This window comes from Hyaena hyaena, unplaced genomic scaffold (genome assembly GCF_003009895.1).
Source record: "Hyaena hyaena isolate Hyena2069 unplaced genomic scaffold, ASM300989v1 scaffold_0, whole genome shotgun sequence".
Classification (NCBI taxonomy): Eukaryota; Metazoa; Chordata; class Mammalia; order Carnivora; family Hyaenidae; genus Hyaena; species Hyaena hyaena.
In genome coordinates, this window is record NW_024080632.1 from 3901926 (window position 1) to 3914309 (window position 12384).

General features: G+C 53.1%; 1 protein-coding gene across 1 annotated transcript; it reads left to right on the forward strand.

The window, feature by feature from the left end:
- The first annotated feature begins 262 nt into the window (after positions 1–262).
- On the forward strand, positions 263–9965 carry HPD (4-hydroxyphenylpyruvate dioxygenase). The gene is made up of 14 exons (XM_039239661.1): positions 263–304; positions 416–442; positions 1046–1108; positions 1464–1568; positions 2127–2169; positions 2361–2443; positions 3397–3486; positions 4469–4572; positions 4993–5070; positions 5622–5784; positions 5907–5978; positions 6318–6440; positions 9415–9531; positions 9622–9965. The coding sequence occupies exons 1-14, from the start codon at positions 302–304 to the stop codon at positions 9730–9732; spliced, it is 1182 nt and encodes a 393-aa protein (XP_039095592.1). The 5' UTR covers positions 263–301; the 3' UTR covers positions 9733–9965.
- The last annotated feature ends 2419 nt before the right edge of the window (positions 9966–12384 follow it).

The following is a 12384-nucleotide window of genomic DNA, read 5'->3' on the forward strand; positions in this document are numbered from 1 at the left end:
CCCAGCCTGGGGTACTGGAGTGTACCCTTGGCTCTTTGCCGTGGTCTCCGCACCACTGGCTATTGGCCTTGGGGGTCACACCCCTTCTCTGGGCTGGACAGCATCACCCTGTCCAATGAGGCTGCGGCTAGATCAGAGGCTCCCACGCCTAGGTGCTCCAGGATTGGGATCAGCTCCCTCCCACCCCTAGGAAGGCCAGGAGCCCAGGGGCGGGACCTGCTCTGGCTTTAAATACTTGTGAACAGCACTTCACTGGTCTCTTGTCTCAGTCTAAGAGCAGGAAGTTTGGCCTCCGTCAATCATGGTAAGTGCCTGTCCCACCGCCATGGCAGCCCCACCCCCACCCCGTGACATCTACAGTGAGACTTCCAGACATGTGCCTTGTAAGTCTTACTATCATTTTCTTTCTCCTTAGACGACTTACAGTGACAAAGGAGAGAAGGTAAGGAGGAGGGGAGATGTGGGGTCAGGGCCTCGGGAGACCTTTCTGTCAGCAAAGAACAGAAAGGGAACTTCGGTGGATATGTGACGTCCAAGACGCACACTCAGGTTTATCTCTGCCTGCCCCCCGGCCCCCAGGATTTAGCAGGACTCAGACTGGCCCTCATAAGAAAAACTTTTACCTCTTCTTCTTAAATTCCTGTCAATCTCTTAATCCTGTCTGGAAGATCTTTCTAGATTTCTAGATTTTTTTAAATGTAATCTCTCCCCCAACACGGGGCTCAAACTTATGACCCCGAGATCAAGAGTCATATGCTTTTCTGACTGAGCCAGCCAGACACCCTTGGAAGTTCTTTCTAAGGTCTAACTTAGATCCATGTTGCTGTAGCATATGGCAGTTCCCCTCTGGGAAACCTGGGCAGGCCCCCCTGAGGGGGCTTTCCAATCCCGAACCCCTAGGAGCTCAATCTCTACATGAAAAACATCTTGTGAGGCTTGGGAAGGCTTCAGGGTGCTTTCCTTTCAAGGCTGGGACAAGGAAAGTGGCTAGGTGACATCTCTCCATCTGTACTTTTCTAGCCTCTCCTCTTCTCTCCTTCTGCAGCCTGAGAGAGGCCGATTCCTCCACTTCCACTCCGTGACCTTCTGGGTTGGCAACGCCAAGCAGGTAAAAGCTGGGGTTGGGTACGGAGTGGGCAGAGGCCAGGCAAGCGAGCCTCTTGGACAAGGGCGGGCCTCCAGCAAGGCCTGTGATTGGCCCCTGGGTGGGGAGGATCAGGGCCAGTGTTGGGACCATCCCAGGAAAGATGGACACTCTTTGGATCCTAATTACACAATCAGGGCCTCGGACCCCAGCAGGAAACTTATCTGACGTCCGAATGGGCCACGAAGTGGCCTTTCTTCCCAGGATGGACTCTGTACCTGGGGCAACAGGGCAGACAGTCTGAGGGGGACTGGGGGCTCTTGGCTGGGGGCCCCCCCAGACTGGCCCTCAGGGACCCAGTTGCAACTCTGTGATTCAGGCTGCATCATTCTATTGTAACAAGATGGGCTTCGAACCCCTGGCCTACAAGGGCCTGGAGACGGGTTCCCGGGAGGTGGCCAGCCACGTGATCAAGCAAGGCAAGGTGAGTCGCCACCCCAGGGCCCTGCTCACCCAGGAGGTTCCCGCTCGCCCTCTCTGCCCCTGCTGGTCTCTGAGCCTCCTTAGGGCTCTGGTGCCTCTGGGTGACGTAGGCAGGGAGGCCCTTTCCCCAGGCCGACCTGGCGATGTCTGGTGGGGCTAAGGGACCACGGGCTGAGAGCCTCACTCTCCCCTCCACTGGCATCTTTGTACAACTTGGAACATGGACGTCAGTTTCATTTCCTTCTTGGCCTGGCCCAACACTGGCCTCACAGATGTTCCGGATAAGTTGGTGGAGGCCTCGGACATCAGAGCTGGAAGTCTGAGTGGCACCCTGGTCCCTGGGATCCCCAGGGCTCTCCCCACTGGGGGTTCTGAGCCAAGAGTTCATCTCAGGGGGAAGCTAAGGCAGAGAAGGGGCTGGAACCCAGGGTCAAGGAGTCCTGCCTGGCTGGGAGGACCGGGGTGTCTCACAGCTGGGCAGGGAGGAAGGGACGGTGGCGAACCGCCACGCGCGCTCCTGAGCCACCAGCTACACTTCCTTTCTCCTCAATGTTCTTAGATTGTGTTTGTCTTCTCCTCTGCTCTCAACCCCTGGGACAAAGGTGAGGAGGCCCCGGGGGCTCAGGGTGCCAGGGGGTGAAGACATGGTATTGTGGGGGGAAGGGGAAGGGACAAGGGAGTGGGTCCGGTTCAGGGAGGGTTCCCCAGCCTAGAAGGAGATGGAGCCCAGAGACTGACAGTAGAGGGGAGGGGGCCATGACTCCGGCGCCATGACCTCTCCTACCGGCCACAGAGATGGGCGACCACCTGGTAAAACACGGCGATGGAGTGAAGGACATTGCATTTGAAGTGGAAGACTGTGACTACATTGTGCAGGTGAGACGGCTTCTGGCTGCCCACTGTCTGTCACAGAGTCCCCTGCCAGTCAGGGCCGGGGGACCTGCCGTGGTGGGGCAATAGACCCAGACCCTGCTGTGACGCACAGCAGGACCTGAGTTCCAGGGATTCCCTGCACTTTGCCAGCTGCGTGTCCTCTCACTGAGCCTCAGTTTCCACATCTGTAAAATGGAGACACTCGCAGCCCCTACCTCACTGAGGTTTACACCGAGGAAATGAGATCATAATTAAGACTTCTCGAGCACAACTCTGAACCAAATGCCATATTCAAGAAGCGGCTTGGAGTTTCAGAGCATAGACTCCAGAGCCAGACTGCCCAGGTCTGAATCTCATGATCCGTGAGACTTTGGGCAAGTGACTTAACTTCTCTGTGCCTCTATTTCCTCAACCATAAAATGGAGACAATAATGGTACCTTTCCTGTAATGTTGCTGTGAGGGTGGAAGAGGTTAATACCTTCACTGACGCCCGACATGGAATAAGCACAGGCTGCAGTAAGGTTTTGCTAAATAAATGCAGGAGTCAATCAGGTGAGGAGCCCCGCGGAGGATCTGACAGACACAGGTGCTTGTAAAGGCCAGCTCGTATCCTTCCTATCCAACCACCTGTTTTACAGATGGGGAAACTGAGGACTGGAGAGGGGGAAGAGGGGTTAGCAGAGGTGGGACACCCTCCCCCCCCAGCTGGTTTGTCTCTCATAGCTCCAACTTTGGGCCTAGGCGTCAGTTTCCCTATTTGCCAAATAGGCACAAGGCACGGGTGTCAGGGGCGGTAGCTGGAGCTGGTCGTAGTTCCTGCCTGGGGCTGGAGAAAATGGAGGAGCCCCGTGAAGGACCAAGCAGGGGAGTCCAGGGGACGCAGGACCGCGGGGAAGCCAGCGAGGCTCTGGGAGGGCCCAGCACTTACCGCCTCCGGGACCCATGTCCTCTGCAGAAAGCCAAGGAACGGGGCGCCAAAATCGTGCGGGAGCCCTGGATAGAGCAGGATAAATTCGGGAAGGTGAAATTGGCCGTGCTGCAGACGGTGAGTTAACTCAGGTGCCCTCCCCATCCTGCTGTCTGCACCCTGAGATGCCTGAGTTCCCCCACAGCATCCCAGCCCCCACTCCATCGTACCAACCCACCCTTGTGCCTCGACACAGACATCCTCCCCCAAACCTGACTGCCTGTAATGCTCGGCCAGTGTGCAGAGGCTGATGGGAGCAAGTGGTCCCCACTCTGTGCTTCCCTTCCTCCCCTGTGGGGTGGGGAGGAGGATGGCAGTGATAGCGCCGCACCCTCCCCCCACCCTCGATGTAAACTAAGGGCAGGGGCTTTGCAGAAGGGAGTGAGTGGGGTCTGGCTGTGTGACTTTGGACAAAGCAGTCCACCCCTCTGCGACTCCATCTGCAGGGGCTGCAGCTGGACCACGTGTGTGACGTGCGACATGCTACTTAACCTTTCTGTGCCCCAGCGTCTTCAACTATAACCCCATCCAGGGTCATTGCAAGGGTCAGATGAGATCATTCACGCACAGCATTTCCAACAGTGGCTGGCATATCGCAGACTCTCAGCAAAGATTCTCAAGTCTGTGTTACTGTCGTACAGAGATGATCACGGGTCCCACCACCTCAAGGTTAAATGCAGCTTAAAGACTGTTCAGATGACGGAAAGAACCCTTGGGTATAATTTGGTCCAAAGCCCTCATCATTCTCACTTAGCCAACACATTTCTCTCGAGCCCATCCTATGTGCCAGGCACGGCCCTATGTGCTGAGGATACCACGATGAGGCCAAGCCGCTGCCCTGCCCTCAGAGATCTTGGGCCCACGGGGGGCAGGCAACCTCTTAAAGTCCCAAACAAATGGCAGATGGCAAGTCATTTCAGAAAGGGGAGGTGACCTGCCCAAGATCACATACTGAGCTGGGTTAGACCCAGGCTGGAGCTGTGTTAGCCCCATGAAAGGTGGCCCAGCCTCAGCGGGGATGGGGGCCCGGGGGCCGAGCTGGGCTGTTTTCCATCCATAGTACGGGGACACTACACACACCCTGGTGGAAAAGATGAACTATACCGGCCGGTTCTTGCCTGGATTTGAGGCGCCAGTGTTCATAGACCCCATACTTTCCAAGCTGTGAGTACCCCTCAGGCCCGGGAGAGGGGAGTAGAAAACCCTTGGGGTAGTGGTGAAAGTGATTCCTGATCCTCCATGGAGACAGGGCTTCTCTGAGGGGACAGAGCATCTGAGAGCCTGCCAGGGAACTCCTGAGGATCCCCAAGGGAGGCTTGAAGGGGTAGCACAGAGGCTAAGAACATAGGCTCTGGAAGTAACTGCCTGAGTTCAAACCCCAGCTTTGTCATTTTATAGGCACGCAGTTGCTTTGTTTCTCTCTGCCTCAGTTCCTCATCTGTAAAATGGGGCTAGTCAGAGTGTGTGAGCCGACACCAACAGATGCCTCTAGTCCATGCTAGGTCACAGTGAGCTGCCTCGGGGGGAAGGGGGAAACTTAGGAAGTAGCCCCGTCCTCACCCCCTAACGGCTTCCTTCCCCCAGGCCCAGCTGCAGCCTCGAGATTATCGACCACATTGTGGGAAACCAGCCTGATCAGGAGATGGTGTCTGCCTCCGAGTGGTGAGTCCCAGCCCCTCCCTGCAAAGGGGACAGACCCCCTCCGCAGTTCTTGTCTCAAAACACCAAAGTGGGAAACAGAGCACAAGAGCACGGGACCCTGGTCTTCTGTCACCGAGGCATCCTGTCCCTGTAAAGCCATCACCATGGGGACCAGAGGCTTCGAGGCTCCAAGTGATGCATGGGTCTTCTCTCTGAGGAAACTTGGGGGACCTCAGCACAGAAAGGGTCACAGTCCTGGGAGACCTGGAGGTAGTCTGTCACTCCCCAAACAGTGCCCTTGTGCAAATTAGGAGCAAGTGCCCTTCTCAAAGCGCTTCAATCTGTGGGACCTTTGCCATATGACACGGGTGCTGTTACAAGACACTTCATTTCCACCCCAAAAGAAAATTGTCATAATAAAGGTACAGGTCTATGATGTATATGATATAAGTGAATGGTGGTTCCTTTTTGGAGCCTCCTCGGGGGGAAAATTCTGGAAGCTGGGAACAGAGACATGGAGCCAGTCCCTAGCTGACGCTCAGAGCCAGTGGGCCCTTACGGCCACCCTGCAGGTACCTGAAGAATCTGCAGTTCCATCGTTTCTGGTCCGTGGACGACACACAGGTGCACACAGAATACAGCTCTCTGCGCTCGATCGTGGTGGCCAATTACGAGGAGTCCATCAAGATGCCCATTAACGAGCCAGCACTGGGCAAGAAGAAGTCCCAGATCCAGGTGGGGCCTTCCCTGCACCCTGGGGGCCTGCTTGGGGAAAAAGAAAGGAGGAAAGAGGTTTGAAGGCCCTTGCGGGGGCAGGAGTATAGGTAACAGGGGATTTCCTGGTTTCCCTCCCACAGGAATATGTGGACTATAATGGGGGCCCAGGGGTCCAGCACATCGCTCTCAAGACCCAAGACATCATCACAGCGGTTAGAAGCTCAGTCCGGGTCCTAATCCACCTTCATTCTCAACAGTCAGAGTGATTTTGTTAAAAAATATAAGTAAGGAGGCGCCTGGGGGGCTCAGTCGGTTGAGTGTCTGACTTCCGCTCAGGTCATGATCTCATGAGTCTCAACTGACTGAGTCACCCAGGTGTCCTGCAATTGCTATTGTTCTAATGAGGCCACAAGTCCAGGGGAGGAAGGGCGTGAGGTCACAGGGATGCATCCTGGTAGGTGGGGGAAGCTAGGATGGGGACTCTGCCTCCTCCTGGCTAGGGGTGTTGAGCATGGAGAGAGGAGACTGACCTTGACCCTGCTCTGAGACAGATTCGCCACTTGAGAGAGAGAGGGATGGAGTTCTTGGGTGTTCCATCAACCTACTACAAACAACTGCGGGAGAAGCTCAAGTCTGCCAAGATCCGAGTGAAGGAGAACATTGATGTCCTGGAGGTGAGGCTAGTGCAGGATCCTTGAGTTTGAGACGGGGAGAATGAGCCCTGAGTGTCATCTCCCCTCACAAATATTGCCAAAGCCTCTACCCTGCATCAGGCACTGGGACACAGAAGGAAAACCAGACCGGTCCCTGCCATCATGGGACTTACAGTCCAGTGGGGAGACAGATAACAAACAAATAATAACACAGACACTATCAGAGAGAGTGGGCGCTGTGTAGAAAGTTAAAACAGGCTTCAACAGAGAATGATCTGGAGCTGCTGCACCAGAGGTGATCTGGGAGGGCCTCTCAGAGGAGGTGACATTTCAGTGAACCCTACACAATAAGCAGGAGATGGCTGTGTGAAGGGACAGAGGAAGAGCAAGCACAAAGGTTGTGAGTCAGGACAAGTTTCAAGTGTCTGAGGAACAGAAAGAAGGCAAAAATGGATGAAAGGAAGTGTTTGTGGGCTGGCTTAGGTCATAGATGTAGGCAGGGCTGATTCCTCTCAGAGACTGTTTAGGAATTTGGATTTGGTTCTTTTATGGCCAGAAACCAATGGAGAGGTTTTTGGTTTTTGGGTGTTTTTTTTTAGTTTGTTTGTTTTTAACAGCCTTGTCCATAGGTCACGTAACATACAAGCGCTCTTTAAACATGTACAATTTGGTGGTGTTTTAGCTACTCACTCTGTTGTGCAGCTATCATCAAACTCAATTTTAGAACATTTTTCATCACCCTAAAAAGAAACCTCACACGCTGCCCCTCATCACCTTCCTCCCTCCAGCCCTAGGCAAGCACTCACTCATCTTCTGTCTCTATGGATTTGCCTATTCTGAACATGTTGTATAAATGGCATCGTAATATGTGATCTTTTGTGTCTGGCTTCTGTCACTCAGCATCATGTTTTCAGGGTTCATCTATGTGTAGCAGGCATCAGTGCTTCTGCCTTTTCGTGGTTGAATCATAGTCCATTGTATAGATATATCCCATTTTTCTTATCTGTTCATCAGTTGATGGACATTGGCATGTTTTCACTTTGGGGCTACCTTAAGTAATTCTGCTGTAATCATTCACATAGGAATTTTTGTGTGGACAAGTTTTTCATTCTCTTGGGTTTATACCTAGGAGTGGAATTGCTGGGTTATATGGTAACTCAATGTTTAACTTTTTTTTTTTAATGTTTTATTTATTTCTAGGAGAGAGAGAGAGAGACAGCGTGAGCAGGGGAGGGTCAGAGAGAGAGGGAGTCACAGACTGAAACAGGCTCCAGGCTCTGAGCTGGCAGTCAGCACAGAGCCCGACACAGGGCTCGAACCCACGAACCGCGAGATCATGACCTAAGCGAAAGTCGGATGCTTAACTGACTAAGCCACCCAGGCGCCCCATCAATGTTTAACTTTTTGAGGAATCCCCAGTTTTCCATCATGGCTGCACCATTTTACATTCCCACCAAGCAGCATACAAGGGCTCTGATTTCCACTGGAGGATTTTATTTTATTTTTTTTTTAATTTTTCTTTAATGTTTTTATTTCTAGGAGAGAGAGAGACAGCGTGAGCAGGGGAGGGTCAGAGAGAGAGGGAGTCACAGACTGAAACAGGCTCCAGGCTCTGAGCTGGCAGTCAGCACAGAGCCCGACACAGGGCTCGAACCCACGAACCGCGAGATCATGACCTAAGCGAAAGTCGGACGCTTAACGGACTAAGCCACCCAGGCGCCCCTCCACTGGAGGATTTTAAACAGGTGGATGACACCATCTGATTTTTTAAAATTATTTTTTTAATGTTTATTTAGTTTGGGGAGAGAGAGAAACACACAGCGTGAGCAGTGGAGGGCCAGAGAGAGAGACACAGCAGGCTTAAGACTCCACACTGTCAGTACAGAGCCAGACGCAGAGCCAGGCACCCATAAATTGTGAAGATCATGACCTGAGCTGAAGTCAGATGCCTAACCGACTGAGCCACCCAGGCACCCTGACACAATCTGATTTTTAAAAGATCCCTTGGGGCGCCTGGGTGGCTTAGTCGGTTAAGCGTCCGACTTTCGCTTAGGTCATGATCTCGCGGTTTGTGGGTTCGAGCCCCGCGTCGGGCTCTGTGCTGACTGTCAGCTCAGAGCCTGGAGCCTGTTTCAGAATCTGTGTTTCCCTCTCTCTCTGACCCTCCCAGGCTCACGCTGTCTCTCTCTCTCTCCCTCCTAGAAATAAATAAAAATATTAAAAAAAAAAAAAGATCCCTTGGACGTCTGTGAGGAGGATAGTGTGCAAGAAGGCAAGAGGGAAACAGGGGAATCTGTGTAGAGGTGAGGCCACTGGGGTGGTCCAGGACAGCCGTGAAGGTGGCTTGCATAGGGACTGCAAGGTGAGTGGTAATTGGAAAACTTAGGAATCTATTTGGAAGTGTCTGACATAGCGGGATAATGGGTCTTTTCTTGGTCTTCAGGTGCAGGAATTCTTATGGGCTTTCTCTCTCTCTCTCTCTCTTTTAGTATTTTTTAAATGTTTATTTTGAGGGGTGCTTGGGTGGCTCAGTCGGTCAAGCGTCAGACTACGGCTCAGGTCAGATCTCATGGTTCGTGGGTTCCAGCCCCGCGTCGGGCTCTGTGCTGACAGCTCAGAGCCTAGAGCCTGTTTCGGATTCTGTGTCTCCCTCTCTCTCTGCCTCTCCCCCACTCATGCTCTGTCTCTCTCTGTCTCAAAAATAAATAAACTATATAAAAAAATTTTTTTTAATCTTTATTTTGAGAGAAAGAGAGAGAGGTGGAGAGGAGGAGGGAAAGAGGATCCCGAGGAGGCTCTGTGCTATCAGCGGAGACCCAGGGACCCGGCTTGATCCTGCAAACCATGAGGTCATGCCCTGAGCAGAAATAGAGTCAGATGCCTATCCCACTGAGCCACCCAGGCAGCCCCTTAGGGACTTCCTAAGGACCCCACTGTATCACGTTAGAGGAGTGAGCCAGCCACCCGGCTAACCCAGCCCCTGTCTCCTACCTAGGAGCTGAAAATCCTGGTAGACTACGATGAGAAAGGCTACCTCTTGCAGATCTTCACCAAGCCCATGCAGGATCGGCCCACGCTCTTCCTGGAAGTCATCCAGCGTCACAACCACCAGGTACCACCTGTCTCCACAGCCCCCGGGGACATGCAGGATAGCACGGTTGGCTTTCCGGGCCCACAGCTCACCTTCTCTCTCCCGCTCCAGGGGTTTGGAGCCGGTAACTTCAACTCACTGTTCAAGGCTTTCGAAGAGGAGCAGAACCTGCGGGGCAACCTCACCGACGTGGAGACCAACGGGACAGTGCCGGGCATGTAGGCCGCGGGTGGACCTAGCGAGGCCCCGCCCCCCTGCGGGTGCCCGGCGGGCCACGCCCCCAGTCCTGGAACACGCCCACCTCCCCACAGATCCTGAACTGCAAGCCCTCCTCACTGGCCACGCCCTTTAGGCCCCGCCCACCAACCCGGAGCCCCAAGGCTCTGACCACGCCCCCCTCGGTCGGGCAGCTCCCTGTTCCCGCCCTCGGAATAAAGCGAACTGGGATCCCGTGCGGGGTCGCGGTGTTTGTGCCTGGCTGGAGCAGTGACGCCTTTGGCCTGCAGGGGGAGCTCAGGGCGCCAGCAGTGCGGGAGGCGTCTGCGTTAAGGCTTCGGAGCACTGACCGAACCGGGGAGGCACGCGGTGCGAGAATTTTGCTAAGTGAGACCGTGCGGGCCAGGGAGAATTCTGGAACCAAGGGGTGCAGAGAGCTGACACTTTAGAAGAGAAAACAGTATCATTTCATAGAGTGGTAAATGCTATGAAGATAAAGCGGATGATGATGAGACTGAGCAGAGGTAAAGCTGGGAGGGGGTACTAATTTCAACAGAGAGAAGGCCCCTCTGGAGAGGTGACATTTGGGAGCCAGCCATGGGGAAATCTGGGGAGAAGTCATTCCAGGAAGAGAGGGAAACAAGGGTGGAGGCCTTGAGGTGAAACCGTGCGGGACAGCACCCTATCTGATGGCTTTATGACCTTTAAAGATGAGCTGTCTCCAGGCTTGCTGCCCTGTGCCCAAACTTACGGGCATCAGAGAGGGGAGGGTGTTAGCCAAGGGACTCCTGCTTAGCAACTTAGAGATGGTGGTTCCCAGTCTGAGAAGTAAAGCAGGTGGGAGGGATCTGAGCCCCTCAGCTTCTGCCCTCTGGTTTTAAAAACTGGAGAAAGGAGGGGCACCTGGGTAGCTCAGTAGGTTGACTAACCCACTCTGGCTCAGGACATGGTCTCCTGGTTCAGGAATTGGAGCCTGTCCACGCAGAACCTGCTTCAGATCCTCTGACCCCATCTCTCTGCCCCTTCCCTGCTTGCGCTCTCCCAAAAAATAAAAACCAAAAAAGAGAGAGGAGAGAAAAATTAAACCAGAGAAAGGAAGATTATAGAAGTCAGGGCTTCTAGGATCATGAACTTCAGAAATGAAAAGAGCAGCAGTGAGAAGCCAGAGAAACAATGGCAGCCCCAGGCCCATGCTGCTAGTTAAAAAATACCTTCCTTCTATTTTCCAGTGGCTTATGCAAAGCAGAGAATTTCTGTATCTCAGAAGTTTGCAAACTGGTGGTTCATGGGCCAAATCTGGCTCACGGGTGTATTTTATTTTGTCTGTATAGTTTTACATTTTGTTTAATTTTTAGAGAGAGAGTGCACTCGAGTGGGGAGAGGGGCAGAGGGAGAGAGAGAGAATGGGAATCTTAAACAGGCTGATGTAGGGCTAGATCCCATTTAAGTTTAGAGAATCTTAAACAGCCCTGATGTAGGGCTAGATCCCAGGACCCTGGGATCATGACCTGACCTGAAATTAATCAGAGGCTTAACTGACTGAATCACCCAGGTGCCCCCATCTGTATAGTTTTAAACAAATTTGAATCGTTTCAGAAAGTTGGGGTATTTCACATATAAATTCTAGGATTCTGGTTCTTGGAAGAACTGGGCAGTTCTGGGCTTGCCTTCCTCTGCAGCAGCAATCAGCTGGTGCCAAGTGGGGGTGCCTCCTTAGACGGGACATGGACACAGACTAGGAAGCAGGTTTGCTTAGGTTCACACCCCAGATCAGCTACTTGTTAGCTATGTGACCTTGGGCAAACTACTTGACCTCTCAGTGCCTCAGTTCTTATCTCTTCAACGGGGGGGGGGGGGGGGGGGGGATCAGCATCAGATTTTAAAACAGTGCCTGGCTCGGTGCCAGTTCTCTGTGTTTTCTCTTGTTATTTTGAGAGAGGGGCCTGAGTGAGGGGTCTTGCCCGAGTCTACCCGGCACCCCCCTGCCCCCCTCCACCCTGTTCTGCATGCAGATGGCTCAAGTTGGGGCCCCCTTTTTGGTCCCCACAGTAGGACCAGAGAAGACAGGACTTGTCTAAGGGGCACAGGGAGAGGTCGATGGATTTGAAGAATAAGGGAGGAGAGCTGTCTAACTTGGTAGTGGAGGGAAAGGAAGTCCAGGGTTTTTCCGGTTTGAGTTTAGGCAGCAAGCCGCAGCCGTGGAAATCATGGCAAGAGAAGCAGGTGTAAGAGGGGAGATGAAGGAGATTCAGATTTGGATGTGTGATTCCATTCTGTGCCATGAGCTACATGCCCTGGGTTGTCCCCAGGCTGCTTTGCGAGCCCCTAAGCATTTGTCTCCCCCTCTCCCCAAGTGGGTACTTCTCAGACCTTGTTTCCTTTACTCCCCCTCCCTTCTTTCAGCTGAAGCTACACAGACCTGCTGATTCCCAAACGCACTAGGTGGCATTAGCCTCAGGACCTTTGCACTCACGGTTCCTTCTGCCTGGAATACCCTCTCTCCAGGTGTCCACAGGGCTGACACCCTGGTCTCCTTTGAGTTTTGTTCACATGTGGGCTAAGCAGATTCCCTGTCCACTGTATTTAAAATTTCACACACCCAACTGATATCTCCTTCTTGTAGCTATTTTTCTCCTTTATCATAGCATTCTTTTTTTT